General features: G+C 39.2%; 3 protein-coding genes across 8 annotated transcripts in view; 1 reads left to right on the forward strand and 2 right to left on the reverse strand.

The window, feature by feature from the left end:
• The window catches only part of LOC143710998 (MIF4G domain-containing protein B), a 1,123,636-nt gene that overhangs the window by 764,641 nt on the left and 333,865 nt on the right, over positions 1-25,130 (forward strand). The window contains exon 2 of one of the 3 annotated variants that reach the window (XM_077202297.1): positions 5,756-5,995. The gene's annotated coding sequence lies outside the window, so the exon portion shown is untranslated. Of the gene's footprint in view, positions 1-5,576; positions 5,996-25,130 lie in introns of those variants that run through there. The other 2 variants (XM_077202296.1, XM_077202295.1) reach the window with 2 other exon arrangements.
• Positions 7,471-13,166, reverse strand: LOC143710982 (uncharacterized). Its single transcript, XM_077202271.1, has 2 exons — positions 13,041-13,166; positions 7,471-9,750 (listed from the first exon to the last, which is right to left on the reverse strand). The coding sequence occupies exon 2, from the start codon at positions 9,743-9,745 to the stop codon at positions 8,783-8,785; it is 963 nt and encodes a 320-aa protein (XP_077058386.1). The 5' UTR covers positions 9,746-9,750; positions 13,041-13,166; the 3' UTR covers positions 7,471-8,782.
• LOC143710977 (uncharacterized) overlaps positions 7,471-25,130 on the reverse strand; it is a 223,226-nt gene continuing 205,566 nt past the window's right edge. For 2 of the 4 annotated variants that reach the window (XM_077202259.1, XM_077202260.1), the window contains exon 3: positions 20,054-21,533. In XM_077202259.1, the coding sequence (XP_077058374.1) occupies positions 20,497-21,533 (1,037 nt within the window). In that variant the 3' untranslated portion in view covers positions 20,054-20,496. Of the gene's footprint in view, positions 9,751-20,013; positions 21,534-25,130 lie in introns of those variants that run through there. The other 2 variants (XR_013194714.1, XM_077202261.1) reach the window with 2 other exon arrangements.

Consider the following 25,130-nt stretch of genomic DNA (forward strand, 5'->3'; position numbering starts at 1 on the left):
AAACACAGAATATAGGGCTGTCACAGAACATAGTTTCAAAGCATCTAAAAGGGCCTTGTGAGTGGCGTCTCCTCTCCACTTTTATGCCAGGGTGTACTGAACTGATTGGAGAGCCGGTCAGTGACGTCACAGTAACATTGCGACCAGGTGTTGGGTCAATAGGACATAACTAAGAAAGTGAAAGTAAAAGAGAAAGACTCGGGGAAAGAAAAAACTAAAAAAACAAAGCAAGGAAGTAACAGTGACAATCAAAAGTCCCTTGCTGCTATGCATGCTGGGTTACAGCTGGGTACAAAACTTCCAGCATGCATTGCAGCGTGAATAAATTATGCAGCTTAATTTTCCTATTATTTTGTTTAATTCTAAATATTTGCTTTTATTTTTTGCTGTTTTTGTTGTGACATTAAGTAGCTGAATATTTTGTTGATTGTCACCATTGATGAGATTCATGTGCTGATTGTTGATATCTGTGTCAGCATAGTTTAACTATTGGTGTTCATGGTTGTTAAATGATCCATGGCTGGATCTGGGCCGTCACAGTGTTGCTATAGCCCCTTCACACAGCGCGTTGATCCCGGGAAATTGCCGGGATATTACCAGAACACCTTCTGTGTGAATGCAAACATGACCCGGGATTGATTGAAACACTGATTCATTCAGTAGTAAAAGGCTGTATGGCTGGTAGTGAATCACTTACTCAACTGATTTGTTCAAAGACTCGGATTCATTCGGGAATGAACCATGTGCTCACATGTTGCGAGTCGCACAATGATCTGTGACTTTGCTTTAGAAGTTTAGCTGGCAGGAAAAAAATTAAACAATGTTTTGAGTGACATTGATACACAAGTGTTAATAAAATAAACTCAGGATTGTTACTCTGCATTTCACATTCTCTCTGTGCTGTCCAGTGTGTTGCGCAGTTTTGTACACATATTTCAAGAGTTGGTAAGCTAAATAAAACAGGCAGTGTGCCAAATAGGTAGGCTATAGTCAAGTCAAGTCAAGTCACCTTTATTTATATAGCGCTTTTTACAATACAGATTGTATCAAAGCAGCTTCACAGTGATAACATGAAAATAATATAACAGAGTTTGTTTCTAAAAGAAAATTGAGTCAACGTCCACCTTAAATAAGGCAGATCAATAATATTATTGAATATTAAATGTCCCCAACTAAGCAAGCCAAAAGCCAAGGCAACAGTGGCAAGGAACCAAAACTCCATCAGGTGACAGAATGGAGAAAAAAACCTTGGGAGAAACCAGACTCAGTCGGAGGGCCAGTTCTCCTCTGGCCAACGAAGGAACAGTGCATGATTTATGATTCGGGCAGCATTACAAGTCAGATTGGATCGGAACATTTAGAATATTTATCCATTTCCATCTTTTGGAAGTCCAAGTAATCACGCCGGTGTTGAGACGAGTTGTTGAGGATCAGTGCCGTCCACCATAGAGGGTCCATATCGCCAGTGTTGAGTCGTCTCTTCACAGGCTTTGTGATTGGCGTATCTGAAGTCTCTGTGAAAGGCTGGATACAAACTGGAGCTGACGAACGCCGTTTTTCTCTGGACTCGCGTCCCAAGATAACAGCAGAAAAGCAAAAAGGGAAAATAATTAGCGTAGCTGCTGTTCATAATGATTTCCATAACACGGGCGTAAATGATAAAAAACATGAAGACAGTGATTCTTGCGTCCCAGAGTCACCCCCCTCCGTCCCCCACTCAACTCAGCCCTGCTTACTGACCTCTACATCCCTCCTGCTGCTGAGACCCAACCACAATCTCACAATCTCTCCGCAACCCAACCATACGCGCCGACCCGTTTGACTAAGGCTGTCGAGCCCCACTGTCGTCGTTAAAGCAGGTTCAGTGGCAACGGTTCTGTATGGCATACCAACTACCGCAAAACACAATATCTACCCAACCACCCGTCATTCACGCAATATACACAGGAACGTAATGACTGTAAATACTATGCAACCTATACAAATAACCTACAGACTCTTCAAGTTTTATAATATTAAATGCATTTGATCTGATTCAGCAGTGGTATAAAAGGTAAGCATTATGTAAATGCTTGGCTAAAGAGATGCGTCTTTAATCTAGTTTTAAACTGGGACAGCGAGTCAGAGCCTCGAACAATATCAGGAAGGCTATTCCAGAGTTTTGGAGCTAAATGTGAGAACGCCCTTCCTCCTTTAGTGGACTTAGATATCCTAGGAATGACCAGAAGCCTCGAATTTAGTGATCTTAAAGAACGTGATGGATTGTAGGGCGATAGAAGGTCCATTAAATACACAGGAGCTAAACCATTTAGGGCTTTATAGGTCAGTAATAGTACTTTGTAATTGATACGGAACTTGATAGGTAACCAGTGTAGAGATGATAAAATTGGTGTTATATGATCATATTTTCTTGACCTAGTAAGAACTCTAGCAGCTGCATTTTGCACTAACTGTAGCTTGTTTATTGAGGATGCAGGACAGCCAGCTAATATAGCATTACAATAATCTAGTCTCGAGGTCATGAATGCATGAACTAACTTTTCTGCATCAGAAACAGATAGCATGTTACGTAGCTTTGTAATGTTTCTAAGGTGGAAAAAGGCTGTTCTTGTAACATATGAGATATGATTTTCGAAAGACAAGTTGCGGTCTAGTATAACACCCAGGTCTTTTACTGTAGTGGATAAAGTAACTGGACATCCTTCTATATTAAAGTTGTATTGTAAGTGAGTTTGTGGGTAGTTTTTTGGACCAATAAGTAATACCTCCGTTTTATCTGAATTTAGTAGCAGGAAATTACGCGTCATCCAGCATTTTATATCTTTGAGACACTCTGTCAAATTTGATAAGTTAGTGTTTTCATCTGGCCGTGATGAAATATATAATTGAGTGTCATCAGCATAACAGTGGAAATTAATTCCATGTTTTCTTATAATATTACCAAGTGGGAGCATATATATTGAGAATAGCAGAGGGCCTAACACCGATCCTTGGGGCACTCCATAGTCTACTGACGTTATCTTTGATTTTTCCCCATTTAAACAGACAAAATGATAACGGTCTGATAAGTACGATCTAAACCAGCTTAATGCCTGTCCCTGAACACCAGTGTAGTTTTGTAGTCGATCCAGGAGTATTTTATGATCGATAGTGTCGAACGCAGCGCTTAGATCGAGTAGAACTAGCATTGAGATACAGCCTTGGTCAGAAGCTAAAAGTAAATCATTTGTAATTTTAACTAGCGCAGTTTCTGTGCTATGATGCGGTCTGAATCCTGACTGGAATTTTTCATATATCTCATTTTCTTGCAAGAAAGAGCACAATTGAGCGGACACAATTTTTTCTAGTATTTTAGACATAAATGGAAGATTTGAAATGGGTCTGTAATTTGCTAAGTTATTTGGGTCTAATTGCGGTTTCTTAATGAGAGGTTTTATTACTGCCAGCTTGAATATTCTTGGAACATGACCTAAAAATAAAGACGAGTTAATAATATTGAGAAGAGGCTCTTCCACTACAGGTAACACTTCTTTCAGTAGTTTAGTGGGTATTGGATCTAATAAACATGTTGTTGGTTTCGATGCAATGATAAGTTTATTTAGCTCTTCCTGTCCTATAGTTGTAAAGCGGTGTAGTTGTTCCAGAGGGGCGATAATTGAGGCTGAATCATAAGAAACCATAAAAGATTGTACATTTACAATTGTGTTACGGATGCTTTCTATTTTCTCATTAAAGTAGTTCATAAAATCATTACTACTATACTGTAACGGAATATTTTGCTCTGGTGATGTCTGTATATTTGTTAGTCTAGCCACGGTGTTAAATAAAAACCTTGGATTATTTTGGTTATTTTCTATTAGTTTGTGGAGATGCTCAGCCCTGGCTGCTTTTAGAGCCTTTTTATAACGTGACATACTGTCTTTCCACGCGAATCTAAAGACCTCTAAGTTAGTTTGTTTCCATTTACGCTCTAAGTTACGAGTTTCTCTCTTGATAACATGCGTAGCACTGTTGTACCAAGGTGCTTTAGTTTTCTCTCTAACCTTTTTTAATCTAATTGGTGCAACAATATCTAATGTACTAGAGAAAATGGTGCTCAAACTGCTAGTCATTTCCTCTAGTTCATCTGTTTGTTTGGGTTCACTGAGCAGCTGAGATAAATCAGGTAAGCTATTTGAGAATTTATCTATAGTGGTTGGAACGATTGTTCTGCCTGGTCGATAAAGTGGCGCAACATGACAAATTTCAGCAGTACGTATTATACAAGTTACCATGTGATGATCAGTGAGATCGTCACTTTGCGGTATAATATCTATATCAGTTGGATTGGTTCCATATGATATAATTAAGTCTAGTGTATGATTTAGACGATGAGTGGGACCACTGACGTTTTGCTTGACCCCAAAAGAGTTTAATAAATCTGTAAACGCAGTCCCTAACGCATCATTTGTGTTATCTACGTGTATGTTAAAATCTCCAACAATTATTGCTTTATCGGTATTGACCAATAGATCTGAGAGAAACTCTGCAAACTCTTTTAGGAAATCAGCATAGGGCCCTGGAGGTCTATATACAGTAGCCAAGGCTAGAGATAATAGGGATTTCTTTCTTACATCTAAGAGCGTAATATTTAGTACAAGTACTTCAAACGAATTAAACCTGTGACCTGTTTCCTGAATAACATTAAGAATATCTCTATAGATTGTTGCAACACCGCCGCCACGACCGATCAGACGGGGCTCATGCTTATAATAGTAACCTGGTGGAGTAGACTCATTTAGACCGAAATAATCATTTGGTTTAAGCCAGGTTTCAGTAAGGCAAAGTACATCGAAGCTATTATCTGTGACCATTTCATTTACAATAACCGCCTTAGGTGTGAGCGATCTAATGTTTAGAAGACCTAGTTTTAGAAATTGTTTTTGTTCACTGATATTTAGATTTTCAGGTTTAATTACAATAAGATTTTTCCTAGATCCTACAGTAGATTTATTATATGGCCTCACTAAACGAGGAATAGACACAGTTTCTATATAATGTTCTACACTACTTATTTCAATTAATTTGGCACAGCAAAGACTGTGATTTGGACTTTGATTTTCTAGTCATATGGTGTGTAACGTCTTGAAGATGTTGTCCGACAGAACAGCCGCTCCGATTCTGCTGGGGTGCAGGCCATCAGCACGGTAGAGCCTAGGTCGCTCCCAGAACAGATTCCAATTATTTACAAAGAGCAGTTTCTGTTCATTACACCATGACATTAACCATTCATTTAGTGCAAATAATCTACTGAACCTTTCCTGTCCTTGTCGGTATGTGGGAAGCGGTCCAGACACGATGATCGTTGCCTCAGGCGCTGTGCTGCGTACCGTCTCGATCAGGCTCTTGTAGTCCTTCTTCAGAACCTCCGTCTGCCGCAGCCTGATGTCATTCACTCCCGTATGCAGCACAACAGCTCCGACGCGCTCGTCACCGTTCAGGATCTCGGGAACCTGTGCGGCGACATCAAGAACACGAGCACCAGGAAAGCAGTGAGTGCGCACCGTACCCTTACCTGAGGTAGCGCGGACATGACGGACCATGGAACTGCCGATGATCACGGCGGCGTCACGTTCCGACTCGCGAAGGGGGGAGAAGCGGTTCCGGGTGGAGATCTCGAAGACCGGGAGGGGCGGTGAGGTTCTTGCTCTGGTCCTGGCTCGTGTCTTTCGCTGTGGGATCACCCAGGGTCCATGGTGTTGTGTCGGTGCCGGAGTGAATGATGCCAGAGATGATTGCGTCCTCCTGGGCAGAGAAACGCACGGAGTAGACGAAGTCGGAGTCAAAAAGTTACTAACCACTGACTTATGAGCATCGGCGCGTGACGTTTCAAGCGCTGATCGCCGATCCCGCAGCTCGGCTTGTTTCTCCAGCAGACCACGGATCTGTTTCTCCACCGATTCCAGCTCCAATCGTACCGAAATCAGCTCGAATGTGTCCTCACCTGCACTCAGAGGTAACGTTAGACACACATCCGATATGTTCGCCATTATAACAGATGAACAGTAAATTAGTAGTGATACTATCAATATCACTACTAATTTAGGAGTGAAATGCTGGATATAACCTGTATCCTTTAAGTGAAACGGGTGTAAAATAAGACGGTCGGTAGGCGCGAGGCCACGCGTGAAATGCTAGCGGACTAAAGGCTAGTAGCCGAGATTCGCAAAGTTGGATCTAAGTAGCGATATCAAAGTAATCCGATTGTTTTTTATAAGGAATAGTAGCGAGGATAAGTTCCCATGATATAAAAATAGAAAGTGCTTGTTTATAAATGAGTTGAAAAGAAGAAAAGCAAGGATTAATGAATCAATTCGACGGAGCTCCAAACACAAACACAAACCACTATAGGCATAGTTGTGAGAGCAGATGCCACGTAAAAAGTAAACTGAACATGTCTATCAAGGTATGGGATTGTGTAATATCAAACAGAAATAGTGTTAATTATCGTGGCTGTGTCCTTGAGAATGATTTGACAATGATTTATGGTGCAAGCATGGCTATGAAAACTTTAGGTAAGGTTAATGCTCAAACAAGATTTCTTGCTAGATATGTTAGATTTATGGATAAACTAAATTTAAAACTACTTGCATCATGTTTAGTGCAATGTAATTTTGACTACGCGTGCACTTTTTTTTTGGATGTCTGATCCGTCTCGTGTATGGTTGGATAAGTTAGAGAAAGTGCAAAAAAATTGATACGGTTGGTTTTAGGTTTTAATTGTTGGGCACATGTTGATGTTTTAGACATCTGGATTGGTTACCTATTAAAAGCAGAGTAGCACATTTTAAACTAAAAATGGTACACAAGATAATCAATAAAAGAGCTTCTACATATTTTAACACATATTTCTCTAGGGTAAGTGAGAGACATCTTTATAATACCAGGCAAAGTCTCATGGATATTACATTATATCGTTTTAAAACTATATGGGCGTAGGTCTTTTGAGTACTCAGGGGCTCAATTGTGGATTTCGTTACCTCTGACTAACAAAAGTATTTCTAAAATGGTTGGTTTTAGTGCGAATGTTAAAAGTTGGTTATTAGATAGGTTGTTTTAGTCATGAATTTGTATTAGTTTATTGTGTATGTTTAATTGTGAACTTTGTAAATGTGAAAGATTATTGTAGCTTTGTATTTATAATAGTATGGAATGCCAAAGTAACCTGTCACAATGAGTGAAGTCTGTGCTTTAAATCAGTTCTCCTCTGGCCAACAAACAAACAAACAGATTATGATTCAGGCAGCATTTAATGTGCAAAACATCTAGGTGGTGCCTACATGTAAACTGAGGTCAAAACTGTCCGGGCCCCAGTTAGATCAGGTGCAACCCATCTGGGTCACACATAGCTTTGCTGGCTGGGAGATTTAAACAGTAGATAAATGTTTACTCTGAAAAGTCAATATAATATACAAAGAAAGAATATGCACATTTGTATGTATATAGCACCTTTATTTGTGTAGCAATGTGTTACATGTAAACAGAAAAGTAACATTTGCATGTCTACAAAATGATAATTAATTAAAATGACTAAGAATAAGACGTGTGAAGGACTTTTCAACTTTTTCTACCTTGCTATTCAGGGCTTCCATAGAAATGGCATCAACTTATGTCTATTTTCCTCAGTGACAAAGTCAATATTATGAGACAAAATGTACATTTATATATCTAAAAAGATGATGCTTCTTTGTATTTCAATCATGGTTGCTGACATATTTTCTGCCCAATTTAACAGAAACGAGAGAATGAATCATGAGTTCTTTGCGCTGTGAGAACAATGCTTTTTTTTATGATAGCACAGATATGTTTCTGAGCTGAAACAGTTCCCATTTAACACGGCAGGTGTTACGGCTTCTCTGCAGTATACAGTCTTTCATGTTTTACTTTTATTCCACACTGGGTAAAACTCTTTCACAATATGAACACTTTACAGTTTATCTCCCTTATGGATTATTTGGTGCGTTATCAAGGACTCATCAGAATAAAACTTTTTCTCAGACTCACAGCACACAAGTTTCTCATGTACTCATATATTTTCTGGTACCCATGTATCATGTATCCATCTTTTATAGGAGTAAACTCATAGAAACCTCCTACCACAAACAGGTCAGATGTACTCCTTTTCATTTCTATGAACTTTCATGGTGTTTCTTCAGTAATGATGACAAAGCAATTTTTTCACTGGAATGATCACATTAAGGGATTTCTGAAAAACACTGTTGATATCTGAAATCAACCCAAACAAACGCATCCATCCCTCCATTGCTCCACCCCCCCAAAATGTATGAACATCAAATGCAAGATGTGTCTTAATTGTAACTGAAATTAAGCAAAATAATGCTTTGCTAAAAATAAAGTGGAGATGAACAAAAATTTAACATACAACTCACAATAGTATCTACAAGCAAGAGTTTGTTGTTAGTCGCCAGCAACAGCACAGCAGATCCAGACAAACAATGAAGCTCAAAACTGTCCTGTTACTAGAGTTAACATTACAGTATATCAGTATATCTTGGTTCTGTGAAAAATAGCAAAACCAATGCTACTCACATGTGGAGTAGAAAACGCAATAACAGCGTCCATTTTCAGGCCTTCCCGCTTCGGTCTCTCCAGCGCTGGAACGCTTTTCTAATAATAATGTGGCTCCTAAAGCTCTTGCATGATCCTAATCCTTCTTTTTTTCAGTGATTTTTCTCTGAAATTTCTCTCTCTGCCATCATCTTTCTTCAAATCTCCCTCTTTCTCACTCTCCCTCTCGTCCCCCATCATGAGTGGACACGCCCTCTACAGCTGATTGGCCACAAGTGTGTTGAGCTGCACGATCCAATACACTTTCAACAGCTTTTCTGTTGCTTGCTGTACCTTTAAGTTGCCTTCTTGCAGAGTGAGAATGGCGAAGATGAGCTTTTAGACTCGTGTTCCATTTAAATCTCTTCTCACACAGATGACATGTGTAAGACATCTCTTCAGTGTGATTTCTCATGTGACTATTAAATCCTTGTTTAAAGGTGAAACTCTTGCCACATTGAGAGCAGGTGAAAGGCTTTATTCCAGCATGAATTCTCATGTGAGTTTTAAGGCTTTCTCTACTTGTGAAAGAGTTTCCACACTGAGAGCAGGCGAAAGGCTTTTTTGACATGTGAGTTACCAAATGAACATTGAGGTGGTTTTTATATGTAAAACTCTTTCCACATTGAGAGCAGGTGAAAGGCTTTATTCCAGTATGAATTATCATGTGATTCTTGAGGTTTTCTTTACGTGTGAAAGTGTTTCCACATTGAGAGCAAGTGAAAGGCTTTATTCCAGCATGAATTCTGATGTGACTCTTGAGGTTTCCTTTACGTGCAAAGGTTTTTCCACATTGAGGGCAGATGAAAGGCTTTTCTGAAGTGTGAATTACCAAATGATCCTTAAGGTGTGATTTCTTTGTAAAACTCTTTCCACACACAGAGCAGGAGAAAGGCTTTATTCCAGCATGAATTAACATGTGATTCTTAAGGCTTGATTTACGTGTGAAAGAGTTTCCACACTGAGAGCAGGTAAAAAGCCTTTTGACTTCTGTTATTTGAATGCTGCTTTGTGAGCAATCGTTTTCTGGTTTGAAGCAACTCAATGATTTTTCTCCAGCGGTGACATCATGAGCTTTCTGATGCGGATGTTTCTCCTCCACTTCATTCAGATCTTGCATTTCCTCTTTCACTTTCATCAAGCCTGAAATGAAAATTATGAAAATCAATTGGGACAATTGGAAAATAAAATAATTAACATGACAATGTATGGCCTACTAAAAACTGAAAAAAATGTCCTTTGTGTTTTTGAAAAGTTTAATGCAAAGAAACACTACACAACTTTAAACTGAACACGCAATACGCATGCACATTTACGCAATACCCGTGGTATTAGTTCTGATCTATCGGCCACCACATTTAATCAAAGACTTCATAGTAGAGTTCTCAGAATTTGTAGGTGACTTAATCACTCAATATGATTGCATCCTGATTTTAGGTGACTTAGAGGTTAGCCGCTTAGGCAACATATATGCACATTTGAGTTTTTAAACATCATCGACTCTTTTAACCTTCGGCACTGAGTTAATTATCCCACACATTCATTGACACATATTGGATCAAATTCTGTCATATGGGTTATCTGTAACTGAAGTTGAAGTTATTTTATTTAAAATGTCTCTTCCTCAGCTTTATATTGCACCTGTTTCAAACACCACAAGCCCGTGCATATTTACCCTTATTTTGAAATAGATTTTATAAAGTTCTATAATGAGGTTAATACTCTTCTATTTTTAGAATCCCCACTACTTGACCTTGATGTGAAGCATAATTTTTCCCTTTTTATATACTGTTTGGAAAGATATATTTTAAATCTTTTTCAACAATTTTAAGTCTTTTAAGTCAAAATCTACATCCAAATCGGAGCCATGTATACGCTCATAGTATACGATGAGTAGATCATAGTATACGCTCATTGAGACAGTCGTGCAGGAAAGTGGAAAAAAGACAAATCACAGGTCTCGTACGAGATCTTAACGGACTGCCTATTGTTATATCAGAATGCGGTTAAGAAAGCTAAGGCTTCCTATTTTTCTAAACTGATTGAGAAACAATCACCACACTCCAAAAGCACTTTTTTTCTGTCATTAACTCTGTTTTAAATCCCTAAACTCTCTTCGCTGCCTGTCTTTGGCACTCTGTGAGGATTTTGCTAGCTACTTTGGCAATAAAGTTTCTAATTTGAGAGCCTATATATATATATATATATACACCTATATATGCCCCATGTATACCTAGGCATGCAGACTGGTTCTACAAACATTTGTGAAAGAATTGGAAAGAGAGCTGGAGCAGAATACTGGAAAGTGAGAGGTTATAGAATTGTTTAAAATTCATCAGAGTCAACAGTCTTGAGCAAACCATCAGTCTTTAGTTTTAATACACTCTTCTTTAAAAGTGGTACGGATACTTCATTTATTAAATAATGAACCTAAGTTTGATACTTGCATGTTAAATAAAACTGTCCTGATGCAACTTGTATTGGCACCAGTTGATCTTTGCTGATGTTGTCTTGATGAGAGAGTAACCAGTTGGAGTCAGAGGATCTTTGGTGAATGGAAAGACAAGGCCGCAGCCTGGCACAAACTTATGCCGAGTTCACACTGAACGATTTTAGCCCCGATTTTCGCTCGACGACAGGTTTTGGGAGATCGCCGACAAATGCCCGAAATCATAGGCAAATCGGTGCTTGTTCACACGTTGCACATTGCAAAATTATTTATTTACCCCCAACTCTCTTTGCAGAACACACAATCCTTGCTCTCGTCTCCCCAACCATTCCCTCCTGCATATGAAAGCTCTTTTTCTTTTTCTCCTTTTCGCTGCAAATCAGCACACAGACAATTTGGATCGCAATCTTCTTGCAGGCTACCATTTTTAATAATTTCAGTCTTGAGCAAAAACTCTGGTCTCACACACGCATGATCTTGCGTTATTTCCTTATCACTTCTCGCGTGTGTTTGGTTGTGAAACATAGTTTGCGGACCAGACAGAAGTTGTCTGTGATTCTTTCTTTTGTAAAGTCATGCAGTGTGAAACCTCCTGTTGCCGATCCATCGTTCAGTGTGAACACAGCAGAAACTGATTGTTACCTCAGATAGTCACGCAGTTTGAAAAGAACAGTGAACCGACTACTTTTATATCATGCAGTGTGAACTCGGCATTAGGGGTCCTTAGAAGACTTCTAGCTCAACATCATCTTCACATCAGTATTTCTCAGAAAATGGAAAACGTATCGTGATCTTGTAAACAGTGATTTTTAAAGTGTGAAGATGTCACACCCTCAGGATTTGAGTGAGCCAATAAGTTGTAGATCCATTTGGAGGGAAATTTTACAATGTGTTCTCGCAGGGCATTTTTATTTGTAATTTGATTGGATTTGATAGTTTAAGAGAAGAACCTTTAAGATTATTATAATACGAATGTGTCACAGAGTTAGCTAAATGTAATGTAAATTAACAAATGGGGAACGAAGATTGAAGTTCATTGAGACCGAAAAATGCTACACGTGATTTAGGTTAACCATACCATGCAAGTCTGAAACATTAATCAAAAAGAGTTTAAAAGAGAGAATGAATACATAGGCCAAACCCCATAAAAGGAAAATCATGAGATGGGAAAATTAGATAGGCCTACATTTACATTTATCAAGTTGTTGTATAATATATAGCAGTAAAAGGGCTTATTTGTCCTTCTCAACTAGAATTAATGGAGGATCACAACTTTCAGCAAATTCCTTCTGGTCATAAACAGTCTTATCAGTCTTCACGTGTCCAGTAACCAGACACCTGGGTTTGCCTGTGTGTTCGCTTCATTTGATATGTTAGTTGCAGTTTTGGGGGGATGGGTCACAGACCTTCATTGGGAGAGTGAGGCCTAGTCCACACGGACACGGGTATTTTTATAACCAGAGTTTTTTCTCCTGCGTTTTAAAAAAAATCCAGCCCAAACATGCTCGGTTTCAAAAAAATCTCTGTGTACATGAAAACGCAAAAACACGCTATCAAGCGCTGTCAATTCATATGCAGTGGCGCACAAACTGACATCAAACACAGCGGATAACGGCGCACACTCTGACGTCGCAAGGCAAAAAACCCGGTTTTACTGTCCACACGACAACAGTGTAACCGGCGTTTCTGAAAATCCTCACCCTGGCAGGGGTTTTCAAAAATGTTTGGTTTCAGTGACCTGATACTGCGTTTCCGTGTGAACGAACGGCCGAACCGCGTAAAAAAAGTCACGGTTATAAAAATACCCGTGTCCGTGTGGACAAGGCCTGAGTTTGCTGGATTAATTCGATTAATATAATGAATCATTTGTGTGTCTGATTGGTCCAAATGCTACATAGCAGTCGTCTGTGAGTGGCTGACGCTTTACTTTTGTTTTATTGTTTGTTTATCTTTGGATTTATGTTGAACGTCCGTCAGTTCCCACCTCGTTTCCTTGGACTTTAACATTACTACATTGGTGCCAAAACTCAGGAGGAAGGAGGGACATGCTGTCTAAGAACACTTGCTGCTGATGGGGAATCGCAGTGCTGAGGAGATCGGGCAGCACAAAGGGTGGTGACCGCCAGTGGCTGCCCGAAGGCGGTGGTGCTGGACCGATTTTGCAACAGGTGGGACGGAAATCTTGCTGCCATGCTCCTGGGTCAAGGAGGGGTGGCTGCCATCCGTGAGGGGACAGAGGAGTTGCCACCGTTCAACAGAGGCCACAAGATATCAATTCGAATCGATTCTCGATTTTCAATTTGATTGAATTATATACTGATTTCAATTATTCTATTTTCACTGGCCCCGCCAAAAAGAAAGTAATAAATGAATAAAAAAGTTATTGTTTTTTACCCATGTGTCCTGTATTGTAATAAATAAGGTTATGACACCCCAAATTTTAGATACCAGTGAAACTTAATTCTCGATTCCAATTTCAATACCACAGCTAAAACTAATAGGAATTTCAAGTAAACAGTCATTAATATAAAATGAACAATTAAGCAATAACACAAATTAATAGGTTAAAAACAATAGAACAAAGATAAAAATGAAATAATCTGTGCTTTTAAGCTTTTTCAGGTAGGTTTAACAGTTGTTCTTAGGTACAGAAATTGAATAGAGTAATCAAATGTAAAATAACACTGCATATAATCTTCACTGTACAAATTAACTGTACTTAAAGTTACAAAAACGTTATTCAGTGAAGAGCAGGGAGTGAGCAGGAATATGAGCACTATGCGTTCTTTCTCTACGGTTTACTTAAGCCATAACTGACTATGTTTAATTGGATACTCGCAAAGGCAGTCATTTTGAGATAAATTTGTGTGAACTTGTCCGTTTAAGCGCAAGGAGATAATTAATTGTATTATTCGTTATTATTGTTCTCACAATGAGAACAGCTGCCCTGAGTGAGTGCAGCTTCGGCGTGTTCAACGCCTAGGCAGGAAGCACACTCACTGTGCCCGTCAGTGACATACAGGGAGACCCCGCATGAAACGCGCTGCATTTGAAACAATGTTGTTTGCTCTTTTTGTGAAAAAGGATTTTATTTTGAAAGGATTTTATTTTGAGATGGTCGCAGGGATACGGCGAACACAAGCGGCAACATTCTAATCTGAAAAATGAAGCCTACCCGGAAGTGCGAAAAACTGCAATACACCGAAAATCCGCTAGGGGCAGGTCCCAAAAGGGAGCAAATGTCCATAGACTCCATTTTAAATGTCCGTTTTCACAGCATAAATTCATAAATTCATACAGGTTGGTCCCATGGACTTTTATTGTATTTTTCGATAGGTTCCGAGTGCCTGACAACTGTGAGGGGGGTGAATTTTTTTCTAACACGTTAGTTTAGATCGCATTTAGATATAAAATGTATGACAAATAAGGGCGTGGTTAACTTTGATTGACAGCTTGATTGACAGCTGATAACGGGCTGCGCCGAGTGGAATTCCTGAAATTTGACGTCTCGGCCATGATCTCACGCAACACGTCATACCACCTCTGTATCCTTTCTGAACATTTGTATTGAAATATCGTACATAAAATGGGTTGCTCTGCTATAAACTGCACTAACCAACACTGTAGAAGTACTTCGCTCCATTTTTTTCCGGTAAGTGACATTCCACTATTATTTCACGTATTTAGCACTATTTAGCATCAATGTTTGTGGGCAGTAGCACTGCAACAGTTAGCATTAAATCGCCTCAGATGAGGTAGCGTCCGAGGTACTTTACCTGGTTAAACTGACGTTTCTGTGAAACAGTTCTGTGAAACACTAACATCCACCCGCGCGCTTCTTCCGTCGAGGCTCCACGAGGGAAGAAAACATGGGAGCGCGAGAGGTGGTTTGCCATCCCAAAGGAGAGCTAGCCACGAGCGCATGGTGTATTAGTTGTAAAAGTTGGTGTATTAGTTGTAAAGAGAGCCACGCGAACATCTGCCCGTGCGCCTCTTCATTCAGATGGGTTGTACTCTTCAGCAGCTTTGCAGTGAATGTAGTAGCCATAGACTGTAAAAAGTAGCCTAGTCTGCCAATCGATCTTATAACGTTACAGATAGCTGAGGCTGCCGCTGCTTGGCTGAAGAAGCGCGTCCACCAGCCGGCTCAGTCTCACACAAAGCCTGGATTTCCCAAGATTTTCAAAGATGGTGCCGCCCATACCCCCCATTAACGGCCTCAAATCCGTTATTCACAAAGTCTATGGGTGACGTCACAGACGCTTTGTCCATTTTTTTACAGTCTATGGGTGAACAGTTTTGAAGGCATCCAGTTCAGGAAGCTGAGCAGGAGGCAGCCGGTAGCTGACCTGCTGCTGAAGATCGCTGCGTTCCCCTGCAACGGCGAGAGATGCTTCTTGTCCGGAGAAGTCAGCGAGGAGATGCGTCGTTCGCTGAAGGAGATTAAATCTGATTCCTATGGCGAAATGGGCTGCTTATATAGTCAGCAGCCACGCCCAAGGTGGGAAGTGTCCTGATAGGTTTGCGCGTCCTCGCTGCTTCGCCAAAGGTTCGTGCAGTTGCCGCAGCCCAGCCAATCAGCGTGCTTAGACAGCCTGCACTGTGCTTGCAGTGCAGCTGCACTGCGTTTTAAAAATAAAGGCTTCAATATTCTTGAGAAAAGGAGTTTTCCCATAGTGTATAGTTACGCAATTTGAGTGAAACGTTCTCGAAAGGGAACCTATTCTGGTAGACCCCAAAAACGAAATTAAGTCTTTGAAAAGACCTCCCCCTTTAACACCCATTTTGTATTTTCTCCTGATTGTGATAAAACACCACATGAGTGACTTATAGACCAACAGAGTAATAATGTTTTGGTTTGTACTGTATATAAAGCACAATTTGTTCACTATGCAGTGGAGCACATCCTAAAATGACACATAAACTGAAGGCTAAAGATATTAACAGAATAAAGTAAGTAGGCTACCTGAAACCCATACTTGAATAAAAGTAGACATACCTTACAGCAAAAATTACTCCATTACAAGTTATATGCCACCAAGTGTAAAAACACTTCAGTAAAAATCTTAAGTACTCTTAAAATCAGATACTCTAAGTGTTTTACTCGTACTGAATGAAGGATTAAAGATGTAGGTCCTCAACACCTAAGAAACATGCCAGTGGAAAACAAGTAGCCTAACAGATGATTTGTGTGAGCAATCACGTTTATTTTCTAAAATAAAAATAAAATGGAACACCTCAATATTGCAATACATCAAGGTCGACACAATAGCCTCTTAAATGACAAACATTCAAGCCTCAGTTAAATGCTCAAAAGGGCATAAGTAAAACAATAACCTTCAAAAAGATCTCTTCAGTATAATGGATTCATAAAATGGCCTTCTATGATGATATTAGACTGCACAGCCTATAATAAAGAGAATGAATTTCAAACTTGAACCAAACATATTTTTATTCAAAGATCAACAGTCTGTCATTAGTCTTTAGTCTGCCACAAAAAAGCGGCGTGTTGGGGTTCCGGTACACCAGCCATGTCAACGAAACGAATGAATGAAAATTAGCTTATCAATGCATATTCGCGCCTATGGCATCTTTGTAGAACTTCAAAAGAGAAACAAAAAAGATGCTGCCCGACTCAACCTCCACGGACAGTTTTTAATGTTTTATCAGACAATAACTACTCAAGATTTTGCTTTAGTATAATTTTCGGGACAATTAGGGCCGGATTCGGGATAACAGCTTAGATTTCGGGACTGTCCCGAATTCTTCGGGACGTCTGGTCACCCTAACGGCAATAGTACGGCATAGTAGGCCTACATTCAATGCCCTGTAGAAGGTGATATCACTTCTTTTGTAGCAGAAATAAACTGCTGCTGAAAAAGTTAGGAGCCATGCTAAATGTAATGAGAAATTTAATGATTCATTACACATGTATTGGAGTGAAGAGTACATATACGTATTTAAAAATGCAGTCAAGTAGGGATTAAAAGTAGCTAACATCTTTGATAATCAAAGTAGTCAAAGTAAGTACATTTCCTCAAGTAATTTACACCACTGGATATTAAAATATCAATTTTATATCTGTATTAAAGGAAATCATTTCTAAATTTAGAAAAATGTAGCATAGCTGGAGAAACTGGATAATTTCGTGAAAAGAGCACGATTGCGCACAGAAAGGCCTTGGAAACTGCTAGTTCTGCTTATTTATCGTCTCTGCTTTTCATCTTGAAGAAAATAAACACTTGATACAGTGGCTAAATTAACAAGAAATAAAGCTTCTACTTCTGAAGTTTCCAAACAGCATAGCAGTAATTACTTTATTAACTTCTTTACTTGCAAGACTGATAATATTAGGGAAAAAAATAAAAACATTCACTACAGAATCTGAGGGAAAAAACCCATTCATTCGTTACAATAGGAGAGGAAGAATTGTCTAAACTTGTTAAATCATCTAAATCAACAACATGTATGTTAGATCCTATAACGAAATCTAAATACAAAATGTATGAACATTGTAGGAAACTACAACGAAGACCAGAGGACTAGTTGTATCTTCAGCAGGATTCTTTATGGAGAACACAAGCTGTCGTTAGCTGCAGTCATCAAGTCTAACTGAGGCATTGTACATTGTAGTTTATATAGATTTTAGTGGGCGGCGGAGACAAAGCACCTGGGTGACGACCGTAAAACAAAGCATGCAAATGAAGTATCCAGGTATAGGAACCCACCCTAGACTCTAGTGTTACCAATCCTAATCCAAACACCATAACTATTCAAAGACTGGGAAAGGGGCTCCAAAAGACAAAGGGTGAGAGTGCCGACTCATTTGACTTACAATAAAGAAAACATGACTGGCAGTAATTTCTTGCTGGAAACTTTAAGAGAATTATTCGTCTGATTTCATCATCATAGTTTTTCATGTTATCTTACTTTTTCATCTTTCACGTTGTGTAAGTTCATGTTAGTTTTTTCATGTTATGTATGGAGATAAGATCAGCGGGTGTTAAACAGATTCTTAAATTTGTAATCCCACAACATCAAATGCAAGTTACTTTTTATTGTAACTGAAACTAAGCAAAATAATGCTTTGCGAAAAATAAAGTGAAGAGCAAGAGTTTGTTGTTAGTCGCCAGCAGCAGCACAGCAGATCCAGACAAACAATGAAGCTAAAAACTGTCCTGTTACTAGAGTTAACATTACAGTATATCAGTTAGAGATGTTTTAACTGATATACTGTTTCCCTTATATACCCTTTTTCCCTTCCCTATACCGATTCCTAGGGATGCACCGATACCACTTTTTAAGGGTCGAGTACGAGTACCGATATTTTTTTCCTGGTACTCGCCGATACCGATACCGATGCCGATGCCTGTTGTACTGGGGGGTTCTCGTTTTATGTGGCAATTTTCTATGAACAACACAATGAGACTAATGAACATATCAGCATCTTTATTTTCAACAACTTAAATAAACTTAAAAAAATAAATCATTCTTATTGTGCTTATCACAAATTTTCAAAGCCCAAATTTCACAGAGTCCAATAACCTCCAAAGGGCAAAACCAAGGACATAATGAATGTAAATTTTACCTGCCTGTCACAAAGTTGTCAAAATGCTAAAGAAATCACAGACAACAAGACAATCAAATTTGTCATAAAGTGCCAAACAAATGTTTAACATAACACTGAGTAACAATGTAATCACAGCCGAAAGTGTAAAGTGAAATATTAGAGTGTACTATTAAATCTAGCAACACTATAACTGCAGTTTATACCGAGTGTTTATAAGGATTAAGAAATATAAGCTGAGGATATACGTGAGGTATCGGTCTTTGGTATCGGGGTATTTTTACGAGTACGAGTACAAGTACATGAGCTTGGTATCGGGCCCGATACCGATACTGGTATCGGTGCATCCCTACCGATTCCGATACCTAGACTCAGGGTATCGGCCGATACCGAGTACTGATCCGATACCTGGGTGTGTATATTTGTACAGCTGCATTTCATACTAGCCCTGTATGAATTGATATGATTATTTTGGTGTTCTTCAGATCCCTTAATTAAACATGAACAAATACATACAGTGAACTAGAGTATTTTTATTATCTGGCATACATTTTACAGCAATATATTATTTATTTCTCTTAAGTGAAAAAGAACTTCAAATGCAGCCACATATCTAATACTGTAAACTGAAAAGGGTATTTTAGTTTTACAATATAACTGTATAAAAAAAGTGCAACAAATAAATCTAGGAATCTAAAAAATGATAAATGAATAATATGAGAAAATAATCTCTTTATAACTTAAAGTCCAGACACAATTTTGTTAAATAAACGGCATTTTCACTTTTGACAGCGGCTGGTTATCCAGAACAATAAACGCGATAATTCTGTCGGTTATTTATTGCTCGTTGGCTGTCTTTTGAAAACTTTACTCTTTGTTTGAATGAAGCTTCCAGAGATTGTTGATTCTGGCGCGGCTCATTCTTGTCTGCCCTTGCCTTTGTGTAACGTTAACCAAGTTGCTAATACTTGTTCCACCCCTCGAAATTTCACTATGGCATACGAGACATGTCGCTGTTTTACTGGCTGGTTGGTCATAGACAGTATGGAAATACTGCCAAACAGCGGACATACGGCTAGCACGCACGCTCGTTTTCTTCTTCGCTGATCTAAACAGTGGTTGCTTGTGGCAACGTGTGCCGCAAGCAACCACTGTTTAGGGCAGCGAAGAAGAATTGATCTCCGATTTGCAGCGTTAAGCAAAGCTAGTGTGCATAACTACATATTGTTTAATAAAAAGGTATCGGATTGGTACATGGGTAGGAGTACTCGCCGATACCGATGCCAGAATTTTTATTGGTATCGGCAGCATTTCCGATACTAGTATCGGAACAACTCTAATATCAGTATATCTTGGTTCTCTGAAAAATAGCAAAACCAATGCTACTCACATGTGGAGTAGAAACAACACAATAACAACAATAACCATTTTCAGGCCTTCCCACTTCGGTCTCTCCAGCGCAGGAATGCTTTTCTAATAATAATGTGGCTCCTAAAGCTCTTGCATGATCCTAATCCTTGTTTTTTCAGTGATTTTTCTCTGAAATTTTTCTCTCTGCCATTTTTATCTTTAAATTTTAGTCTTTCTTCAAATCTCCGTCTTTCTCACTCTCCCTCTCGTCCCCCATCATGAGTGGACACGCCCTCTACCGCTGATTGGCCACAAGTGTGTTGAGCTGCTCGATCCAATACACTTTCAACAGCTTTTCTGTTGCTTGCTGTACCTTTAAGTTGCCTTCTTGCAGAGTGAGAATGGCGAAGATGAGCTTTTAGACTCGTGTTCCATTTAAATCTCTTCTCACACAGATGACATGTGTAAGACATCTCTTCAGTGTGATTTCTCATGTGACTATTAAATCCTTGTTTAAAAGAGCTTAAACTCTTGCAACATTGAGAGCAGGTGAAAGGCTTTTGAAATCATGAATTCTCATGTGAGTCTTAAGGTTTTCTTTACGTGTGAAAGTGTTTCCACACTGAGAGCAGGCGAAAGGCTTTCCTGGAGTGTGAATTAACAAATGGTCCTTAAGGTGTCCTTTACATCTAAAACTCTTTCCACATTGAGAGCAGGTAAACGGCTTTATTTCAGAATGAATTTTCATATGAATCTTAAGGTTTCTTTTACGTGCAAAAGTGTTTCCACACTGGGAGCAGACGTAAAGCTTTTCTGAAGTGTGAATTAACATGTGATCCTTAAGGTGTGTTTTCTGAGTAAAACTCTTTCCACACACAGAGCAGGAGAAAGGCTTTATGCCAGCATGAATTAACAAGTGATTTTTCAGGCTTCCTTTACGCGTGAAAGTGTTTCCACACTGAGAGCAGACAAAAGGCTTTTCTGAAGTGTGAATTACCAAATGATCATTAAGTTGTCTCTTCTGTGTAAAACTCTTTCCACACTGAGAGCAGGTGAAAGGCTTTATGCCAGCATGAATTAACATGTGATTCTCAAGGTATCTTTTACGAGTGAAAGAGTTTCCACACTGAGGGCAGATGAAAGGCTTTTCTGAAGTGTGAATTAACACATGCTCATTAAGTTGTCTTTTCTGCGTAAAACTCTTTCCACAGTGAGAGCAGGTGAAATGCTTTATTCCAGTATGAATTCTCATGTGATTTTTAAGAATTACTTTACGTGCAAAAGTGTTTCCACACTGGGAGCAGGTGAAAGGCGCTTTTGCAGCATGAATTAACATGTGATTCATGAGGCTTCTTTTTTGTTTGTAAGTATTTCCACACTGAGAGCAGGTGAAAAGCCTTTTGACTTCTGTTATTTGAATGCTGCTTTGTGAGCAACTTTTTTCGGTTTTGAAGCAACTCAATGATTTATCTCCAGCGGTGACATCATTAGCTTTCTGATGCTGATGTTTCTCCTCCACTTCATTCAGATCTTGTATTTCCTCTTTCACTTTCATCAAGCCTAAAATGAAAATTATGAAAATCAATTTGGACAAATGGAAAATAAAATAATTTATGTGACAATGTAGGGCCTACTAAAAACTAAAAAAAAAAAAAAAAGTCCTTTGTATTTATGAAATGTTTCATGCAAAGAAACACTACTTTAGACTGAACACGTAATATACATGCACATTTACGCAATATACTCGTAATATTTACTTTACGAGTAATACTTTATACACAATATAAAATACTTAATATACATACATCACAATTTTCACAAATTTACGTTTTACACAGAGAGGCTTAAAATGCCGTTGTCAAACTTTCAAATGACGTTGTCGTGTAAATAAACTGTCAAATCACACAAAAAAAATGCATTTGTGGCAGATAGAAGAAAAAATTACTATAAAAAGTACTGTATTGTCTCCTATGCCCACAAGGCGGCGCAAGTGAGCACAATAAGCAAAATCAAACATTGCATATTTTATTGAAATTAAATTCCATTCACTTTTTAAAGTGCATTCACTTTTGAAACAATTGTTATTAAATCCAAATATAATTTCTTTAACGTGCATACAAGGAAAATTAGGTTACAATAGTGCATAAAACTATAAGTGTAACCTGAGAAAACACGCTTCAAAAGACAGCGTAATGTACTACATGAACATAAAATCGCAAACTGTCATTCAGAAACAATCCACTTGTACTTAATACACATCTACATATTGTTCATCAAAAACACTGGACAATTTTGTCGACAATGTTTTCAGCTGAAGAAAACACATGCTCAGCTCTGATGTGCCAGGTGTGGTCAGGAATGTCGTTGCACGATTTTTTTCCAACAACTGAGAGGACTTTCATCAGCAGGTAGCCTTTTTCTACCATTTTGCAAAGTTACAACTAGGGTTAGGTACCAAAACGCGGTGCCAATAGGGAACCGGTTCCAACGTAAACGGTAGTAACAAGACCGAATAAGAACGAAAATTTCGGTGCCTGACTCTGTCTTACATGCGCTTCATGTGGCGCACACACACGCAAGGTTTCTCGCTCTCTCCGCCGTGCGCGCGCTATACGGTTTGGAGCACAGTCTCTTCTGTCTCACATGCGCACTCTTGCTCGCTCGCTCTAGATTCCGGGAGATTTGAACTAATTTGCAGGCATCAGGGAGCCGTTATCAATATACGGGAGACTCCCGGAACTTCCGGGAGACTTGGGATGTCTGCTGACAGTGAGGGGATTAATTAAGATGCCGAAGACAAAACGCTCAAAGGTTTGGCTGCATTTCAAGTGTAAAGTTACGCGTCAGAATGCCCTCTGGGTGTGCGGATTGTCTGAAGCCCGTATAGAATCACGACAATTCGTTGGCTGATGGCGCGGGCGCCACCTCGACGTTTTTACGTCTTAACGTTATATTGTTCTGGAAAATCTGCTCCTCAGATTTCTCTGCCGAAAAAGGAAGCTTGTCAGCATCGCGGGGAGCTTGGCAGCGAATGCAGCGTCTCGTTCCCTATTCAGAGAACATGGGTTACACCAGTAACCAGAGACGTTCTCTTTCATAGGTTCACTCATCGCTGTGTAGCTTAGATGCAGTGGGAACGAAATACCAAACTCGCCAAGCTAAGCGCTGCTGTAACTAGTACAACGACCAGATAACTTACATGACTGGTTCAAGCAGACAAAACATGGGAACCTGGAGCCATGTCGAGATTAGATTACCCTGGTAGTAATCTCTATTAATCTCCAGTATTATTACATTGTTTGATACAATATTGTTTTATTTAATATTATGTAAATGTGAATTTTTATTTTATATTGGTTTATTTATTATTACCATATGTTACTTGTATATTGTTTAAAGATTTAAGTTAATATTGTGTCCAGTTTGGCCCTATAAATAAAAGGGCCTTGACAGGGCCAACATTTTTTGACAAAGTGTGTGCGGTTTCGTTTTCTTAAGTACCGATTCAAGAACCGTTTAAGCACCGGAACCGTTTAAAAAATACAGAGTAGGTACTGGTATCGGATAAAACCCAACCAATACCCAACCCTAGTTACAACGCAGTCGCACCGCACCTTATACTGGATAAACTAAAAAAAAAGAAAAACTGCATCAGTTACGTCGTCATCATCATATCTCGCCCGCCTCTTGACGCACCAAAAATTCGAATGCACCACGTTTTTTGCATTCAGAAGTGCAGTTTTTTAATTTTTTTATTTGACAGCCCTAATATATATGTATATATGCCCCAATATAAATGCAAACTGCTTCTAAAATTATTTGTGAAAAAATGGGTCGCTTTCATGAGGTCAGTGAATGCAAGCGTGGTACCGTGATAGGTTGCCACCTGTGCAGTACATCCATTCGTGAAATTTCCTCACTACTAAATATTTCACGGTCAACTGTTAGTGGTATTATAACAATGTGGAAGGAATTAATAACAACAGCAACGGAGAGCTCAAGAACAGTGCGTAGAGAGCCTTACATCACCAAGTGCAATGCAAAACATCAGATGCAATGGTGTAAAGCACGCCACCACTGGACTCTAGGGCAGTGGAGATGTGTTCTCTGAAGTGGTGAATCCCGCTTCTCTGTCTGGAAATCAGTTGGACAAGTCTGGGTTTTGCGGTTGCCAGGAGAACGGTACTTGCCTGACTGCATTGTGCCAAGTGTAAAGTTTTGTGTTGGGGGGATTATGGTGTGGGGTTGTTTTTCAGGGGTTTCAGGGGAAACACTTTTACAGTGTTTACAATTTACAGTGTTTACAATCAGGGGATACAATTTACCAAGGAAAAGAGAGAACCTGACATCACTAGCTTCACTCTAAATCATTATTGCTAGCACAACACGCTAGTAATTTGCTAGCCTGTTAGCGTGCCATCTGTGCGCTCTTTTTTTATTTATTTTTTTCTCTAGCGCCTTTTACAAGCCTTTTATGAATCAACAAACACGGTGAGTCATGGTATCTTCTCTCATTGTCACTTGCACTTCATGTAACATATCATAGCCTTCTCTGTTAGCACAGGATTTACATGTGATAAATGCAGGGAGATAGTCAGGCTAGCAGAGAATATTTCAGAGCTAGAGACACGCATCCAAACTTTGATCGAGGTTAATTGTAAGAGTGCAAGGGTTTTAGATACGGCTTTGGATGGGACTAGCTTAGTGAACTCTTTACATTGTTCGGTTCCGGCTGTAGTAGAGCACGTGCAGCAGGGCAATTGGGTGACGGTGAGGCGCTGTAGTCGCGGGACAAAACACCGCTCTTCTGTTCCGATTACCATAACAAATAGATTCTCCCCACTCAGTGAAACACCCACTCTGAATCCTGTTGAATGTGCCCTTGTTATTGGCGATTCAATTACACGGAACGTGAAAATAGAGACACCAGCCACCATAGTCACATGTTTGCCGGGAGCCAGAGCGCCTGACATCAAAGCAAATTTAAAAGTGCTGACACAAATTTCACGATTCGATTCGATTTCGATTCACAAGCTTGCAATTCGATTTCGATTCAATATTGATTATTTTGGATATCAGGTACAATACATGGCAAATTTTCTCAAGGAAAACAAGGAAAAAGTGTATAAAAACACTTAATTACACATTTTTCTAATA

This window comes from Siphateles boraxobius, unplaced genomic scaffold (assembly GCF_051911475.1).
Source record: "Siphateles boraxobius isolate OS27281-9 unplaced genomic scaffold, OSU_SipBor_1 49, whole genome shotgun sequence".
NCBI classification, from domain to species: domain Eukaryota; kingdom Metazoa; phylum Chordata; class Actinopteri; order Cypriniformes; family Leuciscidae; genus Siphateles; species Siphateles boraxobius.

Bases quoted from the DNA above. Each gene is read 5' to 3' on its own strand.
- LOC143710982 (XM_077202271.1), bottom strand. From the start codon at position 9,745: ATGAAAGTGAAAGAGGAAATGCAAGATCTGAATGAAGTGGAGGAGAAA.